Source organism: Myxocyprinus asiaticus, chromosome 20, assembly GCF_019703515.2.
Source record: "Myxocyprinus asiaticus isolate MX2 ecotype Aquarium Trade chromosome 20, UBuf_Myxa_2, whole genome shotgun sequence".
Classification (NCBI taxonomy): Eukaryota; Metazoa; Chordata; class Actinopteri; order Cypriniformes; family Catostomidae; genus Myxocyprinus; species Myxocyprinus asiaticus.
The window spans coordinates 20188769-20212434 of NC_059363.1; the positions used below are offsets into that span (position 1 = coordinate 20188769).

The window sequence follows — 23666 nt, forward strand, 5'->3', positions numbered from 1 at the left end:
ATCATATCCGTACACACCTGCAGCACCACTGTGAGGATTCATTCTGTGTTTTACATGAAACAAATAGACCACATTTACTCTATAATGATTCAATAAATACTGTATAACTGTGTATATATTTAAAAGGTAATAATGAATAGTCATACATGAAAGTCTCCAAAGTGTGTATGTGTATGTGTGAGCGTTTGTGTATTACCATGCTGAGAACTAAGTGTTTTTTGACTCTTCCCAGCTGACAGACCATTGAGAGAGGAGAAATCAAGAACTAAACTCTCCTGTTCTCTCCTTTAGACTGCTGTTAATAGTACACGAATATTCTCTGGATCTCAGCTCATGTTGCTCTCAACATGCTGATCTGGGACAAGCAATGATGTGTTAATCAAGCAAGAGTGTTGTTGTACTAATTTATCAACACAGCTGTGATTCGTTTGCAGAAAATCACAGCCACGCGGATATTCAGTGCAACAGCACAATTGCGAATGTGTTAGTTTTTATACAGTTCAATAAATAAGAACTTAATGTCAAGTTATTTACATTTTAGACACCATATGGCCAGTTATTTTGTCTATTTTTGCTCCAATAACGAAAATCATTCCAAACAAAGCCAAAGCCAAAGTAGAAACAATCGTGTATGTTGCTGAGCAAAGCACAGACAGGCAGCCTGTCTGGAACACAGCAAAAACACAGACAAGCAGAGTGATACAAATAATGATATGTTCCAGTGCTGTTATGTAAATATCAGCACTCTTGGAACACCACTTGTTCAGTCAGATTCGAGGAACTAACTGTTGTGTAATGAAGAAAAAAAAAAAAAACACATTAAGGCTGACCTGTGCAAAGTAGAGTTTTAGTTTAGTGCCATTGAAATCGGATTCGTGGAGCTCGATGCGTGCACGTGCAGCGGCCTCTGGAGTGCTGAAGCTGATCCGAACTCTCCTGAAACTCTTAAACATCTGGAACGATGTCTGATCATCGTAGATCCTGAACAGAGCTTCAAACCGCTCCTGAGGAGAATGACAACAAAACACAATTCACAGTTTTTCTGTTTTGCATGGAATAACTTCACCCAGTGCCATAATGATCAAAGACATTATGACATCCCCCAATATTCAGAATAGTGTACGATTAATGTGGGTTTTCAAAACTAATTCTTAAAAGCTGAAGAGTGGAATATTTTTGATGTAAACTTCATATCCTTTCTCGTATCCCAGCCTAATATGCAGAGAAAACTTTCAATTCATGTCTATTGTAAACTTTCCGCAATGCGTGGCTGCATTTTTTCAATATCTGCTGATTTGTTTGACTATTGCTTTATTATAAAACTAGCAGCATGCTCTCCTGTGCCCTAGAAACACTAAACTAGCCCCTCAGTGCTGATTTGGACAGTTTTGAATAGGGCAAGTGAAATATGAAGTGTGACCTTCATTCTGCTGATCAAGCAGGTAAACAGAGAAAGGTGAGGAAGCAAAAAAACAAATGGTTCTTCAGAACACTGAAAATGTTCTAGATTTATCCCACACAACGTCCATGTGCATTTCACAGACGACCATCCTTTAGGCTAATTAACTGATGTTTGGCCATTTAGGAATTGATTGTTTGATTTGCATATTATCCTGGGGTTACACTTAGAAAACAAGCAATTATTAAAGGCATAGTTCACCCTAACATGAAAATTCTCTCATCATTTACTCACCCTCATGCCATCCCTGATGTGTATGACTTTGTTTCTTCTGCAGAACATAAACAAAGATTTTCAGAAGAATATCTCAGCTTTGTAGGTCCATTCATTGCAAGTGAATGGTGACCAGACCTTTGAAGGTTCAAAAAGCACATAGAGGCAGCATAAAAGTAAACCATAAAACTCCAGTGGTTAAATCCATGTCTTCTGAAGTGATATGACAGTTGATGGTGAGAAACATCAATATTTAAGTCTTTTACTATAAATCTCCACTTTCACATTCTTCTTCTTTTGTTTTTGGTGATTCACATTCTTCATGCATATCGCCATCTACTGGGCAGGGAGGAGAATTTATAGTATAAAAGGACATACATTTTTTTCTGTTTCTCACCCACACCTATCATTTAGCTTCTGAATATATAGATTTAACCACTGGAGTTGTATGGATTACTTTTATGCTGCCTTTATGTGCTTCTTGGACCTTAAAAGTTCTGGCCACCAATCACTTGCATTGAATGGATCAACAGAGCTGAGAAATTCTTCTAAAAATCTTTGTTTGTGTTCAGCAGAAGAAACAAAGTCTGGGATGGCATGAGTTTGGCATGAGAAAACATTTGGGTGAACTATCCTTTTAACATACTTGGGATGTAAAATGAGGATGAGTAAATGATGACATGATTTTCATTTTTGGCTAAACTATGCCTTAAGTCAGTATAACCACATCTGAAAATCATGGCTCAGGTGAAACACTGAGCAAAGCGATCATTGTTTGCTTCCCACATGCAACAGCATGTTTGTGTTTTTATGTCACATATCTGTGTGTCTTTTGAAGGGATTGTGTAACAATAGGGGATGTGTCAATCACTAATTCATGTGCTGCTTTGAGCACTTCCTGCAGGCGGTGTATACTTACACACACTAACCGGGTGGAATCCGCCTTTATGACATGTCAGCTCTTTGAGTGTTTGCGTGTGTGAGGGACACAGCATGTGCCATATAAAATAAACTGCATGTGTAGGTTTCAATCTAGTTACAATGCATGTTTGTTACACAACAGCACACCCCCGAGTACACACGTGTGTGCAGATGACAGCTACCGTTCAACTATTGTATTGTGAAAATGAAATTAAAGGTGCATTCAGTAATTTGAGGCTAATTAAAAAAGTTTTACACATTAACGAATGAATTGTGTTTTTGTTAAGAGTGATCTGAATGGTGTACACTCAGATGAGATGAAGACTGTACTCATAATAGCTGTCTATAAAAAGTGTTTTATTATACATGGTGCGGGTCACCCCCTTCAATATGTTTCGCCATGTTGAAATTACATGACCCGCGGTGTTTCACTAAACGTCAAAGAAGAGAAAACCTCATGCTCATTGGCTGCCGCCCATGTAGATACGCTTGGCTATGCTCAGTTAGCACACAGTTTTGTTGTTTGGTGATGCGAAGATCGAAAAGAACACAATGGAACATACTTACTTATCGTGCTTTTGCAGCAGAGACAAAAGGATATTCAGTAGCTGTACTGCCAAAGATGCAAAAAAGGTCTGAAGCCAGAAGGACCGGCAAAGGCGTAAAACTAGAGTAAACATTGGTAAGGCATACACAAGATGGAAAGATTTGATGACGGAGAAAAACCTGAGTAATGATGCCGATGTTGCTTCTTTTTTGTTGGACAGGAAAGGATATATTAATTGTTTAGACCACTGTCTTTTTTTATGCGCTGCTTCCATAGCTGTCCGGACCTCTAAACATTAATTTACACCTGATTATACTGAAAAACTTTAATATCCATTTAAATAAAAACAGACCTAAGACAATTAAAAAAAATGCCGTAATGTGGTGCCCCCCTGGATAGAATCAGTGGAATTTACAGAAAACTCGAACTTTTTAAAATGATGTGTAGTCAACATATGTTAGTAATGGACAGTTTTCAGTGGTGTTTACAAATGCAACTGGAAAGCAACATGCAATTTTCTTTTCTTTGTTATCACAGCTATAGTAAGGGGGACCCATCTACCTCCATCTCTATGAAACGGCACACGTCTTCATTCGTTTAGTGCAAAGTAGCTTGGCACAGCGATTGTTGTGGATTTTGTGTAAACCATGACTTTGATTGCTTGGAAACATAAAGTTTGCCAAATACAGTATTCATGGACATGCTTATTTTGATCATCATAAACAATTCTAATCTTTCCTTTACCCAAACATTCTGTATAGCTAGATAACTGAGGTTTATTTTACACTAAGCAGTTTTCCAATAAATGTAATAACTGTCTTTAGAAATAAAGTGAAACGTAGACAGTTTTCAAAGATTATTGATATGAGGGACAATAATAATAATCTGTTCTTAACTGTAGAAGTCTGTTTACTTGATTTCTGACATTTGATTTTAGGCAAAGCAATTATATTATAGTAGTAATAATTAACTTTAAAAATGACCTCAAACTACCATTTTCCTGATGCAAATGACCTTCCAGAGCTGGAGGGGGCAGCAGAGACTATCATGATTATTCATGTCGAAAGATGGCAGTACAGCATCTAACACCACCGTCATACGGAGTGGTGGTGGTGTAGTGGACTAAACCACTGAACGGGTAAGCAGAAGGTTGTTGGTTCAATCCCCACAGCCACCACCATTGTGTCCTTGAGCAAGGCACTTAATGCCAGGGGGATTGTCCCTGCAATAAGGGCATTGTAAGTCGCTTTGGATAAAAGCGTCTGTGGCCCTCAGGCCATCCAAGATGTATCTGAGTTTGTTTCTTCATCTAAACAGAATTTAAGACTTTTAGGATTTCATTTCAGGCCTCCTCCTCTAAACAATGCAAGTGAATGTCCTCCATTTTTTGACGGTCCAAAATGCATATTTAGGGTGCATAAAAATAACCCACATGAATCCAGTCGACAAATAAAGTTCTTCTGTGTTTGAAATTGTTTTGGACTGTTTTGGTTTGTGAACGGAGCTTGGTCTGTGGTCCAATAGAAACTTGCACAATTGTGCAAGTTTCCATAGAAACTTGCATAATGAAGCGCTTCCTGCCTCCTCCTCCACGTGACGCGTGACCTTACCAACGAGCTTACGTCATCCCTCACATGAGCGCACTTCACAGAGATGTACGGAAGCGAACATTTGTATACAAGTATTGTTTTGTTTCTAAAAAATAATCAATCGTTTGGGTTCAGAAGAACTTTGTCGACTGGAGTCGTGTGGATTATTTTAATGCACCCTAAACATGCATTTTGGACCATCAAAAAATGGAGGATATACATTTGCATTGTTTAGAGGAGGAGGCCTGAAATGAAATCCTAAAAGTCTTAATTTATTTTTTGATGAAGAAAGAAACTCAGATACATCTTGGATGGCCTGAGGGTGAGTAAATTATCAGCAAATTTTCATTTTTGGGTGAACTATTCCTTTAAAGTACATGAAGAAGAGCAATGCTATTGCTAGCTAGAGAACTACTGAATGCCCCTTTAATCTGAGGAGAGGTTGTTGTTTGTTGATGGACATATAAAAGTGCTTACCCTCAAAGATCTCACTGTTAAACAAAACCTAATTTTTTACCCATGTACCAACATTTCATGGGTACTAGGAAACAGGCCCCCTTCCCAAAAGTGCATCTGAGAAAAATGTTCAGGACACCAGTGTCACATAAGGCCTTTGTAACTCTGTTATGCAACAGCACAGGTGTGTGTGTGTGTGTGTGCACTGGCTCAATTCACACCTCTCAATCACATGAATTGCCTGGAAGACATGAAAAGGTGGCTGGAGTTTCCTGAGGCCAGCTTTGATGAAGGGTAGAGAAAACATTTATCTATCACTACAAATGGAAAATAGTGCATATACAGTCTCACCTACATCATTGCAAAAAAAAAAAAAAAACAAAAAAAAAAAAAACAATTTTGCCTAATGCCCACTCCTCCTTAGTATTCCTCAACCTTTCTCTTCAGAATAGTGGAACAAAACAAAAAAGGCAAAATTGCATATAATATATTTCAAAAGTGTATAGGGTCATTAAAGATATGAGATATGTAATAGTGTCACTTTTTTGCCACTATTTTTTATTACAAGACAGTTGACTACTATTTTCATAAAAATTACTACTATATCCTGTTGATTTTCTGTGTGACAATGGTGAATTATCTGTATTCCATTTGCGTGTACACACATATTATACATGCCATTTTTTACTCAAGGCGGCACTAATGTTTCAGTGATTGATTGACTTGATTAACATTTGACATTGCTATTTGACGAAGCAACGTGGAGGTAAACTATAGGAAGTGAAACACATGAACAGTCGGATTTGGTTATTGTCATTTTGTCAAGTTGTGCATCTATTTAGGCTCAAAAAGTGCATGAGAAAATACATACACTGGCGGCCAAAAGTTTGGAATAATGTACAGATTTTGCTCTTGTGGAAAGAAATGGGTAACTTTTATTGACCAAAGTGGCATTCAACTGATCACAATGTATAATCAGGAAATTAATAATGTGAAAATTACTATTACAATTTGAAAAAATGTTCAGAACTTCTTAAACTACTTCAAAGAGTTCTCATCAAAAAATCCTCCATGTACAGCAATGACAGCTTTGCAGATCTTTGATATTCTAGCTGTCAGTTTGTCCAGAGACTCAGGTGACATTTCACCCCACGCATCCTTTAGCGCTTGCCATAGATGTGGCTGTCTTGTCAGGCACTTCACACACACCTTACAGTCTAGCTGATCCCACAAAAGGTCAGTGGGGTTAAGATCCGTAACACTCTTTTCCAGTTATCTGCTGTCCAATGTCTGTGTTTCTTTGCCCACTCTAACCTTTTCTTTTTGTTTTTCTGTTTCAAAAGTGGCTTTTTCTTTGCAATTCTTCCCATAAGGCCTGCACCCCTGAGTCTTCTCTTTACTGTTGTACATGAAACTGGTGTTGAGCGGGTAGAATTCAATTAAACTGTCAGCTGAGGACATGTGAGGCGTCTATTTCTCAAACTAGAGACTCTGATGTACTTATCCTCTTGTTTAGTTGTACATCTGGCCTTCCACATCTCTTTCTTTCCTTGTTAGAGCCAGTTGTTCTTTGTCTTTGAAGACTGTAGTGTACACCTTTGTATGAAACCTTCAGTTTTTTGGCAATTTCAAGCATTGTATAGCCTTCATTTCCTCAAAACAATGATTGACTGACGAGTTTCTAGAGAAAGTTGTTTCTTTTTTGCCATTTATGACCTAATATTGACCTTAAGACATGCCAGTCTATTGCATACTGTGGCAACTCAAAAACAAACACAAAGACAATGTTAAGCTTCATTTAATGAACCAAATAGCTTTCAGCTGTGTTTGATATAATGGCAAGTGATTTTCTAGTACCAAATTAGCAATTTAGCATGATTACTCAAGGATAAGGTGTTGGAGTGATGGCTGCTGGAAATGGGGCCTGTCAAGAGTTGATAAAAAATTAATTTTTTAAAATAGTAATGGTGCTGTTTTTTACATCAGTAATGTCCTGACTATACTTTGTGATCAGTTGAATGCCACTTTGGTGAATTAAAGTACCAATTTCCTTGCAAAACAGCAAAATCTGTGCATTATTCCAAACTTTTGGCCACCAGTGTATGTGTAGCTTATGTGCCGAGTAGCTCAGTTTGTGTTTGACAACCAGTTGCGTCTCATGAAATTTCAGTGTGAAAGTAAAGAATACCGTTCTATATTTGTTGTATAATTTCTAACAATATATCAGAATTTATTCTATTCTAATATTTTCTGATCGTCTTAAAAATGTTTTGAAAATGTGACACTATCTGGGCATTCCGTAGATCCATTTGTGATAGATATACAGTACTATGCAAAAGTTTTAGGCATTTGTGAAAAACTTTCAAAGTGAGAATTTCTTAAAAAAATGATGACATAAATAGTTTTCATTAATCAATTAACGTCATACAAAAGTCCAGTAAACAGAAAAAGAGCTAAATTAATATTTGGTGTGAACACTTTTGCCTTCAAAACAGCACCAATTATCCTAGGTACACCTGGACACAGTTTTTCCTGGTTGTTGACAGATAGGATGTACCAAGTTTCTTGGAGAATTCACCACAGTTCTTTTATTTATTTAGGCTGTCTCAACCGCTTCTGTCTCTTCATGTAATCCCAGACTGACACGATGTTCAGTGGGGGGCTCTGTGAGGGCCATGCCATCTGTTGCAGGGCTCCCTGTTCTTCTATTCTTTTCTATTTGCAAAAGTAATGTTTCGAAGTATAAAATGTATATTTCCTATTGACACACTAAAGTAGCAGATATAAATAACCATCTTAAGATAAATGATTTTGTGAAACATCTTATGTGCCTAAGTCTTTTGCACAGTACTGTACCTGCCGGGACGCTAAAGACCAGAGTATGTAAGAATGTTTGGCGAAACACCCATGCATTAAATGGTTAAATAGGGTCAAATTCAACATGTTTAGACATGATTTGTCCAGACCATGACCAAACCACTGAAATTCAAGAGATGTCTAGAAACTTTGTACAAAATGTACACATTGACAAAACCGTCAATGTTCTCAATCAGCCTGTCATGTTAATAATTTAGCATATCTTATTTATGTGTGCAAATATCTAGACAAGGAAGAGGAATATTTGCAAATTCTAGTACATTCTACAGTGTAATGTTCTTATGCTTGTCCTCATACAGCATTCGTCAGAAAGTGATGTAAGATAAAAAGTGAAAATGTCCAAAGAATCCGGGACATATGGCATACTAGGATGCTGGCATCAATTTGGGCTGAGAATAGAACCATGAATAATTAAGAAGATTAATCTGTTAAACGAGGGGGATGTGTTTTTAATTACCATGCTGATGCTACACAACCCAACCAGCTGGCAATCAAAAGGCCCATGGGTGATACAGACCGGGGAAAATTCGTGGTAACACTGAATTACAACTATATTTTTACAAAGACAGACAAAAAACTGCTTCGACTGAAAAGAACATTCACCCTGTACAGTACAAAACATTTAATCACAACAGCTCACGCAAAGACACAATTGAGCATTCACTGAACTCGACAGGTACACATATTTTATTGCGTGCACCATAAAATAATAATAATAAAAAAAAATTAAAAAAAACATTGTCTGGCCTGTCAGTGAGTAATGAACTTTTGCTGCTTTAAGTCAAGTCTTTGTCCAAAATAGAGACTGGAAACAGGAGGACCAACCCAGACAACTAAATCTAAATGTTATCATCATGTCAAGCATGAGTAGTGTAGCTAAGCAGCTGTTTTGTGTGTATGGTGCCAACTTGCCAGGCAGCTTTGCACAAAAGAATCTGATCCCTGACCATCTGCCAAAGGAAATCTCTGTAAGTGGCAGAAGCGATTCATCACTTGTGCTGTAAATGCGGAGGGCACTGTGTTTTCCCTCACCCTTATCAGCACAGAGCTCAACAACAACCAATGCTGTCACCCTGACTGGCTCTAGTGGAATTGGTTCTATCACTCAGTTCCTTTGTGGATTTTTATACTAGAATCAATGGTAGGGAACAAATTCAATTGACTGGCCTGGTGATAAAACCCCAGGGCATTTTCCAGAACTCAGAAAAGGGTGGCAATGCAGACCACTGTGATATTCATCCCCAAATTCCATGCTGTTATAGGAATTTCTGAGATTCTGGAAGAACACAGGTACTCGACTTAGGCCACACCACACTTGCCTAATACATTTTCAGTTGAAACATATTAATTTCCCTATATTTACACCTCTCATCCATACTAGAGTGTTTGCTTTTGTTGAAAATGGAGACTCTCGAAAATACTCTAATACTACATACCTTGAAAAAAGTGGTGCAAACATATTTTCATGCTTTCCTTTTATTTATTTTTTAACTTTTTCAACATGTAGTAGCACATAGCAAATGACATAATGAACACGCTTACATACACTTAAGAAAATGGTTTATTACAGGGTTTTTGCAAAAAATGGCATTTTGAAACATCATGTAAACAAGACCTCTGATTTCCTTGCGCCGTTTAAGGGCCGTTTATTTTCTTTAAGGTCCTTAACTAAAAAAAAATAACGAATTACTAACTCAACATTTTAACTTAATACCTGCATTATAACACTACATGCATCAACAAAGTGCATTTCAAACTCAACTCAATATATATTCAGTGTTCAGAATCTATACATCACTATAGAAGAAATAAACTTGCTATTAAAATGAATACGATAAAGAATGTCGTAACACGATGAGTATTTTAATCATACGCAGAAATCCCACATCTTCATCAACGGAGTAAGGGCAACTTAACTTTGGCTATGAACACCCCAAGCACTTTAGTTCTTGTTTCATGTCTGTCTGAACTAGCACCGAGAGCCTCCTTAAAGATGGAAGGGAGTGTGTCTGTGTACAGTTTCAGGCTCACCTGCAGCTCTGTGCGCACCGTGTGCTATATATCCTTGGGTGATGTCAGCATTAATAGCTAATCAAATATGGATGTATTACCAGTATATGGCACTTGTGTTGAGTAATGTCTGCAAACAGTGCCTGTTTTGTAAATGTTTTTTGACCATCGCTTTTGTAATTGACTGCATAAAGAAAAACGTCCCAGACAGGAGACTTAAATGACGCAGGGGCTTCTCTCTTGCGGCTTGTTTTCTCCGCTTGCCATTTAGCCAACTAACGCATGCAGAACTGTGATGTCATCAAATGATTTAACATACTAACAGTTAATAGGACAGCTTCTCTCTGTAGAAAGTTGACCCATGTGAAACACAGGCAGAGTGTGTCCATCTACAGAGCCATACAGGTGCATTAGCAGAGTTTACAACTGCGCATGTCTATTTGGCGCTTTATTTTCTTCACCAAACTGTATGATCCAGATGCGTTATTAAACTAGAGATGAACCGCGGAGCAAATGCTTACTGTACACATTAACTGTAAGTGACATCTGAGCTATACCTTTGCTCTTGGGAAACAGATGTCTATAACCTCCCTCTTCCATCCATCATTCTGTTTCATCTGTCTATCAATCAATTTAAGATGAGAGAGAGCGGCTGAGAGAAAGAGAGAGAGAGAGAGAGAGAGAGAGAAAGAAAGAGAGACATACACTTCTAACAAGAGCAAAACTAAGCATGGCCGTTTCAGGGCTATCGCAGGCGGCAGGATTCAGCCTCCCCGCCTGCCAGAGCTCAGATCTGGTTACTCACCTGAGTAAAACCTGATCCAGGTATACTCCTCAGTTTTACCTGTCACTCCTTTTACCTGTCATTCAAGGTTACCTGTCAGCCTCTCCTCTAGTGATAGACCAATATATTGGCTAAGCCGATAAATTGACCAATTTTTGGCCAAAGTGCGATAGTCATCGGCCAATAATTGTACCGTATTGGCAAATTAACAGCCAATTTCAAAATCCACAGACAGCCTTGTCAATGGATAATAAACATTTTCTGTTTTACATGTTGTCAAGTGAATTATAAGCAGGATTCCTACCGTTTTTAAATCGATACATTTCCATGACTTTTTCAGTAATTCATGGTTTTATAAAGATTGCACTCAAAAATATATAAACTCAGCAAAAAAAAAAAGAAACGTCATCTCATTTTCAACTGCTTTTATTTTCAGCAAACTTAACATGTATAAATATTTGTATGAACATAAAAAGATTCAACAACTAAGACATAAACTGAAGAAGTTTCACAGACATGTGACTAACAGAAATGGAATAATGTGTCCCTGAACAAAGGGGGGGTCACAAAAGTAACAGTCAGTATCTGGTGTGGCCACCAGCTGCATTAAGTCCTGCAGTGCATCTCCTCCTCATTGACTGCACCAGATTTGCCAGTTCTTGCTGTGAGATGTTACTCCACCAAGGCACTTGCAAGTTCCCGGATATTTCTGGGGGGAATGGCGCTAGCCCTCACACTCTGATCCAACAGGTCCCAGACGTGCTCAATGGGATTGAGATCCGGGCTCTTCACTGGCCATGGCAGAACACTGACATTCCTGTCTTGCAGGAAATCACACACAGAACGAGCAATATGGCTGGTGGCAGTGTCATGCTGGAGGGTCATGTCAGGATGAGCCTGCAGGAAGGGTACCACATGAGGGAGGAGGATGTCTTCCCTGAAATGTATAGCACTGAGATTGCCTGCTATGACAACAAGCTCAGTCTGATGATGCTGTGACACATGGCCCCAGACCATGACGGACCCTCCACCTCCAAATCGATCCTGTTCCAGAGTACAGGCCTCAGTGTAACGCTCATTCCTTCGGCGATAAACGCGAGTCTGACCATCACCACTAAACCGCGACTCGTCAGTGATGAGTTGTTGTTGCCATCCTGTACCTGTCCCACTGGTGTGATATTCGGATGTACCGATCCTGTGCAGGTGTTGTTACACGTGGTCTGCCATTGTGAGGACAATCAGCTGTCCTTCCTGTCTCCCTGTAGCGCTGTCTTAGGCGTCTCACAGTATGTACATTGCAATTTATTGCCCTGGCCACATCTGCAGTCCTCATGCCTCCATGCAGCATGCCTAAGGCATGTTCACGCAGATGTGCAGGGACCCTGGGAATCTTTCTTTTGGTGTTTTTCAGAGTCAGTAGAAAGGTCTCTTTAGTGTCCTAAGTTTTTATAACTGTGACCCTAATTGCCGAGCATCTGTAAGCTGTTAGTGTATTAACGACTTTTCCACAGGTGCATGTTCATTAATCGTTTATGGTTCATTGAACAAGCGTGGAAAACATTGTTTAAACCCTTTACAATAAAGATCTGTAAAGTTATCTGGATTTTTACAAAATGATCTTTAAAATACAGTGTCCTGAAAAAGGGACGTTTCTTTTTTGCCGATATATTTTTATTTTTTTATTTTATTTTTTTTGCCAAATGGATCATTTTAGAGCTGAGCATGCTAGAAAAATTTTGATTCACTATAGAAATGTCCATTACTTTTTAATATTGTATTAATTTCCAGGACATTTTTGTTTTAATTTCCAGTTGTAAAATTTGACACAATTTCCAGGTTTTTCATGACCGCCATAACCCTGTATAAGCAAAATACTGTGAAAAATAAGTGTTCGTTAGATTTAAGCATTTTGTGTAGGTCTCTTTTGTTATCATTAGGTTGTATTACAGTATGTATATACTGGCATTATTTCAGCTATTGTTCATCCTGCTCTCTAGATATCATGCATCAGCCATAAAAAACAAAAACATATTAGTCAACTACTAATCTACTCATTTGCTGCTTGTTAGGAAGGATCCACTGACAAACTCACATTTAAAGTCACTTGGGCAATTATTCCAGGTAAACTACTTTTTACTACAAAGATGAAATGTCTCATCAGTTAAGGCTGATCTTTGTTATTTGGCATTTTAGCCAAAGTGATTTACTGTATGCTAATTGTAGGACAAGTCACCCCATGGAAGCCACTGGGGTTAAATGCTTTACTCAAGGGCACAATGGTGATGGTGCAGAATTATGATCATTAGCATTAGGCTTGCGGCCTGGATCCTTGACTATTATGCTAACATTGGTCAGCTAAAAAAATAATTAAAAAAAGACAATGAAACAAAATAGATGTTTAGTTACATTTAGTCAAGAATGTAAGAATTGCTGGAGAATTCCTATGGTGCTCTGAGTGGTTTTAAGCATGTTGCTGTGTAGTTGCTAGGGCATTCCTAGGTGGTTGCTAGGCTGTTGTGAGTTGTAGCTGGGTGGTTGCTTAGTGGCCCAAGTCAAAAGAGCCCACCCCGAAGTCTTTATGATATTCTGGTCCCTAGATATGGGTTGGGTCCCTCCTTCAATGTAAGTCTATGGATGAGTCTACATTTTATTTTCATAAATTCAATCACTAAATAAAATAATAGCACACCTGTCCTCAATAAGGCTGTATGATTCTGCATGGTATGGGACGACGGGTTACTCGCTGACGTTTAATACTGCAGGCTAAGGGTTTTGAAAAATCCCTTAGTCTAAGCAACAATAATGATGCTTGGAGGAGAGGTCTGACAGCTGCTTTTCCCAATGACCTTAATGATCACACTGATGGAAACTCAATGCTGTCTATGAAAAACAATGTGGGTATACCTGTTTGCTGACAATACAAAAACACAAAACACAAAAAATAATAATGCATTTCTGATCCCATCCATCTGCAGTAGCTGAGCCTTTATCATCTGAAAAACAGAACATGCACATCAATGTATTAACTGGTTAGGGTGTGTGTGTTTATGCATGAAAGTCATGAGAGTCCTGCCCATAACCTTCAGATTGAATGTGCTGATGTCTGCATAATTTCCATAGCACATCATTTTCCACTCAACACACATGCACACTGTAGGCCACACCTGTTCTAGTGACCGTGCTCAGATCCAAGCTGCTCCAGTAACAATAGAGTCCGACAGAGTGCTAATGTAGGGACAACTAACAGGCTCACATATCTCACGCCACTCACTTATATGTGGTTGAGCAAAACCTATTCCTCAATAAATTTAAACTGAGCCACTACATGTAGCCAAAAGCCTTTCAGTCACAAAGATTCATATATATTTTGCTAAATAATAATTTCTTAAAGGACTAGTGCCCTCAAAAATGAAGATGAAGTCATCATTTAGGGCCAAAAAAAAGTGAAAGCAGATGCTTCCAGCTACGCATCTCGATATTGCGTTCCATTGCGTTTGACAATGTATCAGAACGCAAATCATAACTCAACGCAAGTATGCATTCTTTATGTTGCCGCAAGGGTTGCTTTAGCGGGCATTAGTGTAACAGTCTTCTATGGTCATGCAGAGAAACAGTTTGACAAGAATATTGCTGACAAAATAAGTTAAAGTCAACATTTCTACAGCAGTTTTCCTGAATACTAACAAGGCACAAATGTTTGAAGCTAACTCTATCGCCCCCTAGAGTACTGAGGTTTGTTAATGCCACAGTAAATGCAAGAGCATTTTGTGTGTGTTCAACCGGATCACATGTTGGCAATACTTTGGCCAAGCTCCTCAGGTCTGCAATCGCGTACTTGCAAAAAGTTTGTTTCTGGCATTACATCCTGTCTACACCAGGCGTGTCCATTGACATGGTGCGAAGCAACGGCTTGAGGCTGTGTACACTGGATGCTTTCATTTGTGTAGTAGCGCCAGTGCGTGCAGCGCAAAATGGAACGGGACACTACCGCAACGTACGCTTCCAGTATAGATAGCATCATTGATTATAATGAGTTCTATGGCTTTTGACGCGGCATGCTACTAGCACCCGGTGTAGACATGTTGTTAGATAAGCTCACTTCATTCCAAACCTGAAAAATGTCACTGATGTCATACTTTCCATATTTGATTTGAGAGCTACATTGGAGGGCAAGATTTTCAGTGAATACTGACTTTAATTACAGTCTATTTGTCACACAAAGCTATCATATGACTTCAAGAGACTTGAAACATGCTGTACGAGTCGTACTGACTACTTTCATCATGCGTTTCTTATTATTTACAAATTGTCCACATTTACTTCTCCAAAAATTCTTCAAAATTGTACATTTTGTGTTCCATGGAAGAAAAAAAAAAATGCATACATGTTTGGAACAACATGAAGATGAGTAAAAGATGACAGATTTTTCATTGTTGGGTGAATTATTCCTTTAATTCTTCAGCAAATGACTGAGCTGCCGACAGATGACTGAGCTGCCGTGTCTTTATATTACAAAGAAACACATTCCTTTTGAGCAAATTTTCAATCTGCTGTCTCAGTTCACCCAGATTCATGGTGATACTGTAAACTCAGCTGTCAAGAGAGAAAATCAGAGCACAGAGTAAATGAATAAACCTTAAGTAGAGAATAAAAAAGAAATAGAAAAAAGACAAGCTGGTGTGCAGTGATCTTTGTAATCAGTGACCATAACCCATGTGCAGCTCCTTATAATCTCCTCTGTCCTCAAATCGAGTCCAAAACCCAGATTAGAACCAACACACACAGTCACACACCAACATTTTTACTCATTCTCATTCTGCTGTTGTTACCTGCTCAAGGCAGGCCACTGCAGGGGAAATGAAGGCACAGCATAGCCTCCTGCAGTCTGTACAGAAACGTCTGTCTGTCTGACTGCCTGCCCGTCTATTTGCAGTTTACGGCACAAAAATGCCTGTCTGTCTGACTGCCTGCCCGTCTATTTGCAGTTTACGGCACAAAAATGCCTGTCTGTCTGACTGCCTGCCCGTCTATTTGCAGTTTACGACACAGAAACAAAAACACAAACTAGATGGACACTCAACGATGGCAGGTGACACCTCTAACACTACATTCTTAATGGTACTTCGAGCTTTAAAGTCCCTGACATGTTTTCTTAGCCACCCACTGAAGTGATCGTCACAAACACAATATAGCCTATGCACTCCCATATGAGTCATATTAGAAAAAAGACTTTCAGTACAGAACATAAATGCAAATATTCATGTTTGTTTGTGCAATGCTAATGATTAAATGTTTTGGAGAAAGAATAGTTTTATTTCCAGCAGGGTACTACAAACTAAGTTTTATTTCTGCTTATTAATGTGAAATCAAGAATTCCCAGGATAAAAAAAAAAAAAAAAAATGCATTAGTGCATTTATGTTGCATAATGAAGAAAACGGTACTGCAGTGATCCAAAAATATGCAATGTATTAAACATGCTAAATGTTTGGGTGTGCTGCTTCATAAAACAAGAAAACACAATGTTTTGTGCTCTCCAGTCTGTCACAAATTAATAAGCTTTAAAAGCAAATTCCAACTGAGGATTTCTAGCAGACTGATAGACATTTCTGATCTGTCATTACCTTGTACAGCACATGCCATTTAAAATAAAGTGGCATTGTCAAATCATTGGCAAACTAAGTTTTAATATTGACTACCTATCACAGAGTGACTGGTGGACGGTTGCAGTCCTACCTGACATACCTGCAGTATTCAGTGTGCGTGTGTGTGTGAGTGTGTGTGTGTGAGTGTGTGTGTGTGTGTGTGAGTGAGAGAGAGAGAGAGAGAGAGATGGGGGTATCAGGACAATTGGCACTGCATCTAACTACATTAAAATATGTCTGTACATATACCGTTTGTATAAGCATGAAACTCAAATTGCTCAAACGGACTAGTTCATCCAATACAAACGAGTGGTGCAGCCTGTCTGAAGGTGTATCGCTTCAGTCGTTCAGAGCATTGACGCCATGTGTGCGCATGCAGCAGAATGTTAATGTGAACTGCGGATTCATTGATAAAATTCCAGCAGTGAGAAACAATGAATCGGCTGCGTGAAACGTCACACAGATGAACGCGCGCATGCAGTGAAAGCGCTCCTCGCGCACCTGCATAGAGATAACAGTGCTCATAAACACAGCGTGCACGTTTTTGAACCTTTTTACCCCTAAATGCTCTTTCTAGATAAACTTGCAGTACCTGCATTTTGTCGGACGTAAACACCTCCGTGTCTACGTCGCAGGCGATGAGCGTCAACATCTCCAGTTTCATGTTTATTGATGGCATTCCGGCTTTCGCTGCTTGCAATCAGATAAATACAGAAACTTGGTATTTTTATTCCTTTTCTTTCTCTTGTTCGCCCTACTTCTATGCCACAAAGCTACTCTGTTCTCAGAGGTTGAAAGTCTGCTGTGTGTTGGTAAGGTAACTGACTCAAACTCTCCGGCTCTGCCCGGTTCTGTCTCTGTGTGAGATGCTGCTCTGTGAACGCATGAAAGCTGCTCTGGTTCTTCCGAACGCACCAATCAGGGCGCCCGGCCGCTACATTGACGTCATTGTCTCCACGTTTGATTCTTTATTATGATGTGCACGCGCTGAGAGGAGAAGCGAACGCAGAGCAGCAGGCAACCGCATCATAACGGTTCGATCTGGCCAACAAACGAGGCCGTCATAGTTGTCCTGCTCCTTTGAGTTACTGTCAGTGAAACTGTTCAAGAAAACTGCAAGACACTAGGCTCATAAATTTCAGCCAAAACGACCACTACGACCTTTCAAAGAATCTGCAGTACAAAAATAGGTTTGACTGGACACAATAACAGGATGGATATTTAGTGGGTAAAATTAGCCACTACATTGTGAATGAAATCTAGCTAACATATTTGTTAACTTGCACTGATGATTTTATGTTTGTTAACATAAATATATATGAACCCTTCTCACAGACTGTGATGACGCATTTCTGCCTTTTTTTTTTTTTATTAGCAGCATAAATCTAGCAAACGTTTTTATATTTGCAAATTTTAAGAGTCAATTTATAACATTATGCTTTTTTGTTTTCTCCCCAATTTGGAATGCCCAATTCCCAATGCGCTCTAAGTCCTCGTGGTGGTGTAGTGACTAGCCTCAATCTCAGTTGCCTCCACGTCTGAGACCGTCAATCCGTGCATCTTATCACGTGGTTTGTTGAGCGCGTTACCACGGAGACATAGTGTGTGTGGAGGCTTCACGCTATTCTCCGCGGCATCCATGCACAACTCACCACGCGCCTCACCGAGAGCGAACCACATTATTGCGACCACAAGGAGGTTACCCCACGTAACTCTACCCTCCCTAGCAACCGGGCCAATTTGGTTGCTTAGGAGACCTGGCTGGAGTCACTCAGCACACCCTGGATTCAAACTTGTGACTCCAAGGAAGGTAGTCAGTGTCTTTACATGCTGAGCTACCCAGGCCCCTTATAACATTATACTTTGTATTATATCACCCTGGAACTAGTTTGAAAAAAACTCTATATGGGATGAGGTTTCTAATACAGCTGCTGAGAGAGTGACAGTAAATTTACCATCTTCTCTCATCTGACTGTCGTAATGCATCTCTCTCTCTTTTTTCTTCATTTGGAAAGTTTTGGAAAAGTAATAATGGCGTTTTTCTTTTTGATGTTGGAGCAAATGTATAAGCAAAAATTATATTTGCCGTGGTCTCCCATTTACTTCCGTTCAGTGTTATCGAAGTTTACCATGCAAGTTTACTTCTGCATTCCAACACCCGGAAGTGCGAAAAGGGTCCATTGAAATTTTACAATGACATTGATTTCCCCTATATCTTTCCATAACAGAGTGGCCATTTTATGCTTGACCACATATGACTAACATTATAAATTAAAGGAAAAACACAAATACAACAAAAGTTACACACTTTAAATAATGGCTGATGCGGTGACCTCATGTCATAACTCAGACCTTCAATTAAAAGGTGCACTCAGTAATTGTTTCCTCGTTAAAAAAAGGTTTGTTCCTAAAGAAATAATTTGTAATTTTGAAACATATAAAATGATGACCTCTCACATAAGATGAAGACTTCAGTCATATCAGTAACATTGAGGCCGATTTATACTTCTGCGTCAAACCTATGGTGTAGGCTATGCATAGCTATGGCGGTTACAGTGTAACCTACGCCATAGCCCGACGTGCACCTCTTCAAAAATGTTGCGTCGACGCAGACCACAACAGCTGTGATTGGTCCACTTTTGACCATATGTTTGACAGTGTGTGTTCAGTAAATAATCATATTTCATAAGTTATGGAAACAGAACACTTCTAATTTAACAGCAAATAAAAAAGCAGCTGGTAAGAGTTGGTTATATTGCTTATATGCATTGTAAAGTCTTTAAAACAACACCCATTTTGTGTTATTCAGACAAGTGGTTATTAATTAGCTAATTTGATCATTTCTTTTTCAGCATGGAATGTCAAAAGTATGCCAAAATATTTATTTATTATTATTTAAGTGACACAAGAGCAAACTTACAGTAATTTCCTAATTTATTTTCTCTCTGCTATGCAGGCAACATTGTAGGCCATTTAATAAATACTGTATGTGCCTACATTTTGACATACTTTGAACTCGTTTTTGATGCAAACATAATTTCATAAATACTTTTGAATCCAGGAATTACATTGCTTTTGTTTATTTCTGGAACGTTTCAGTTAGCATTTTGGTTGTGTACACACAGAACGACACAGACACACAACGCAGAACTATAAATGCAAACCAACGTGCTGGCCACTATGCGGAGCCTATACCGTAGTTTCAACACAGAAGTATAAATCAGCCTCTACAACGACAGTTTTATTACTACATTGGGAGGGTCTCCTCACTGGGGAGGCTATGTTCATCACATGACCAGCCAAATACTACTAGCTAAATCTCAGTAACCTCCCTATTATTGGATTCTTTCACTCATGGAATAAATTAATCATGGCTGACTATAAATAGTAAATTCCAACAATGGCATCAGTAACTTAAAATACTGCATTTGAATTATGCTGCATCCATGCCCCTATAGGTATTGGTCCAAGACGGCAAAAACACAACAACTATACTTAGCACCTTTAATGTGCAATTTTAAAGGACACAGTAGACTCTTAACATAATAAGTTAAGGAGGGTCCTGGGTAGCTCAGCGAGTATTGACGCTGACTACCACCCCTGGAGTCACGAGTTCGAATCCAGGGTGTGCCGAGTGACTCCAGCCAGGTCTCCTAAGCAACCAAATTGGCCCGGTTGCTAGGGAGGGTAGAGTCACATGGGGTAACCTCCTCATGGTTGCAATTAGTGGTTCTCGCTCTCAATGGGGCGCACGGTAAGTTGTGCGTGGATCGTGGAGAGTAGCATGAGCCTCCACATGCTGGGAGTCTCCACGGTGTCATGCACAATGAGCCACGTGATAAGATGCACGGACTGACTGTCTCAGAAGCAGAGGCAACTGAGAATTGTCCTCCGCCACCCGGATTGAGGTGAGTAACCCCACCACCACAAGGACCTACTAAGTAGTGGGAATTGGGCATTCCAAATTGGGAGAAAAAGGAATAAAATAAATAAATAAATAAACATAAGTTAACAAAAAACCTCCACTATCAGTGTTAAAATTACACATTTACCACAAATTACAAATTTACCACAAATGAATACATGCAAGTGAGAGAATGTAATACTAGACACTAAATGAAAATAAATAAATAATAGAAATCTGATGATTTAGCACTAATTTCTGTCAAAGATTTCTGACATGCAACTCTGGGGACATGACGAAATGATACTAGTGCAAAAAATTCAAATGATTATTGAATTATGTAAAATTAGATTTTTTTCTTTATTCTTTTTAAGAAGCCTATTCAAATTGTAATGGGGTGAAATTAAGTATTATAAATACCATAATTTGTCTTCGGGAATTAAAAGGCAATGAATTGTTCACTGTAAAATCTGATAAATTGACTTTGGTTTGTGTGCTTTTCTAAGTAAACATATTTATTTGGCTCAAATTAAGTAAACTTAAATATTTAAGCACAGTTAACAAGTTACAAGCAGACCTAACTCTGTAACTTAATATCTGTGATTAAAGTATAATTGTTTTTAATTATGAATTCTAATACAAGTTAATTCTTAACTATATTAATACTTAATAACAATTATTATACTTCCCCATAAGTTCCCTTGTGTGTTTCTCAATGCTAAGAACACATTCTTGTTCTTGAGTTCTTTTGAAAATCAGTCTTGCCTTACTACCTTGAAAGAGCGAACTCAGAGGACATAAGGACGTAAAATGCATCTATGCGAGTTTTGAGATGTGCTGTGATATTTAGATTCAACAACCTCTTAGCTATTTTCTTTTTTCGGACATAGGTGATTGTCAACCAGGTCCACAAGAATGTAAGAATGCAAAAAGAACAGACATTGAGAAACAGCCCTTGTCTTGACCAAATATAAATCATTTATTCAAGCACAAGGGTTTATGGGTGTCCTCCACAGCTGCAAATTTAGTATACTTGATTTTAGACTAGTTTTGTGTTGGTTGTACTTGAAGCCAAAGTTTAAGGAACATTATAAGAGTTATTGTACAAATTTAGCATTTCAAATCATGCTTAATTGGGACCACTTGATTTTTTATTTGTATTAAATGACAACTTTAGGGTGTAACAGTAACTTTTTAAAAATGAGTTAGTAAAAAAAAATAATAAAAAAAAAATAAATCTTTTTTATTTTATTTTAATTTGAGATAACTTAGTATTTGCACTGACTCATTTAATGAGTTGTGGCTGGGCATGCCTTGGAAAAGCCTTTTATTTAACAAAATTACCAATTTGTGGTTGTACAGGAGGGTGTGGTTTTATTTTGCAGGGAGTAAGAAGAGTTATGAAGTGGGCAGCAATTTTTAGTAGGCCTACACCTACTTAATTTCTATAATTATATTAATATATATCATTGTATTGGCCATCAGCCTCCCTGCTCTTATAGTATATTTTTCTATATTATAGTGTATTTTTATATATCAAACATAGAAAAAGTACATATATAGAATAGCCTGGGCATTATGTGATCTAGGAAAGAGAATATGAGGCCTAAGTGCTTATGCTGTGAGAAACACACGGTGCACTCAGCTGTAGCAAACACAATGGTACAATGCGTTGCTAAGGTACTGAAAAACACAGCCAATAGTTAAAGATTACCACAGCCAATGGTCAAAGTTACTGTATTATGCTTAAACTGTTATATTATATTTACTCAAAATGTATACTTTCATAATAAATTAAAAGTTTTTTTTTTTTTTTTCAAATAGACTGAAAGTCAGATTTCCGCCATTAAAAAGGAGTCAGAGGCTCTGTGAAATAATGGTGAAAAAAAAGCACCCACTGACTACAAAAAATAATAAGAGGGGCGTGTGTATGAGGTAATTCAAGATAACAAACTGTATAAAAATAGGAGTCCGGATTGAGAGAGTCAGATCGTCAGCTGGCTTTGTCAGGTTTGTTGTTTTGCTCAATATACTCTAACTTTTGACACCTGGAACTCCTGACTTCGAGAGTTTTCTTACTGAGAGGGAAAAGAGAATTCAATATTCCATGACACTCTCTAGATATCTGTATCGGCCATCGAGCTGTTCAGGTTGTAGTCCAAAAACCCAGAAGAGAATTAGTATTTTTGAGCCATGAGTTCCCTCGAAATTTTCCTATGGGTTTTTAAAATGCCAGTTTTGGAGTTATGAGTAAAATAAGGTCTGTACTGTAGTAAACATTACTTGAAGATATTTGAATGTTTTGGTTCTACAATATAAATTGTACACAATCATGCCCCAAACGTGAATATTGAAGCCGCCATGTTTTGTAAAAAAGTATTTTAAAACAAGTTGCCAGATAAAGACTTAGCAAGGTGCAGCCTCTACAAATACACACACACACATACCATTGCAGAGACACTGCACCATCATGACTTACAAATGTAAATGTGTAAAGACTGCCAGTCTACCTCACTCATGTGGTGCTCTACCAGCCCGTGGCACCACTGCAGTTATCACAAACTAGGGCAAGCTATTTATATCACAGAGAGGAGAATGAGAGAGAGAGAGAGAGAGAGAGAGAGAGAGATATTCAGAAAGATTTAGAGAGAGAGAGAATTCAGGTGCAGAAGAGTGCAGGCACTAGGTAGAGCAGAAGGTGATGCAGCAGATATGGGTTGCAGGAGTTAAAGAGATAAAAAGAAGCAGTAATTCACATAGATAAAGGGATAGTTCACACAAACATTGGATTTTCTCATTTTTATTAGGGGTGTAACGGTTAAAATTTCTCAGGGTTTGGTTTATATCACGGTTTTCGGTTCATGGATTTGGAACGGTTCAATATTTCTTATATTCAGGGGGGGGGATGGGTATGACTGCCAAATCCAAAGTAAAAATATTCTATTTGGTAACAGACACTTCAAGAGATTTGTCCTCACTACAAATCAACACGGTTTTACTACAGTAAACATAGTTTAAACATTGTATTTGTAGTAAAATAATAGTAACCACAAAATTAACATGGTTACTGTCATGGTTACAATACTATAGTAAAATCAAGGTTACTATATGGAAACTACAGCATTAATGTAGTAAAACAATAGCTAATTGTATCAAAACTATGATTTCTGCCAAGAAAACAATGGTGACAGCAGTCATTGTTACTTCAGTCATGGCTACTACAATATTACTATAGTAAAACCATGGTTACTATATGGTTACTA

General features: G+C 38.3%; 1 protein-coding gene across 2 annotated transcripts in view; it reads right to left on the reverse strand.

Moving 5' to 3' along the window:
• LOC127411083 (calcipressin-3-like) overlaps positions 1-23666 on the reverse strand; it is a 47101-nt gene that overhangs the window by 13074 nt on the left and 10361 nt on the right. The window contains exons 1-2 of one of the 2 annotated variants that reach the window (XM_051646452.1): positions 17092-17376; positions 831-1004 (exon numbers count right to left, since the gene is read on the reverse strand). In XM_051646452.1, coding sequence (XP_051502412.1) covers positions 831-1004; positions 17092-17178 — 261 coding nt within the window. In that variant the 5' untranslated portion in view covers positions 17179-17376. Of the gene's footprint in view, positions 1-830; positions 1005-17091; positions 17377-23666 lie in introns of those variants that run through there. The other variant, XM_051646451.1, reaches the window with a different exon arrangement.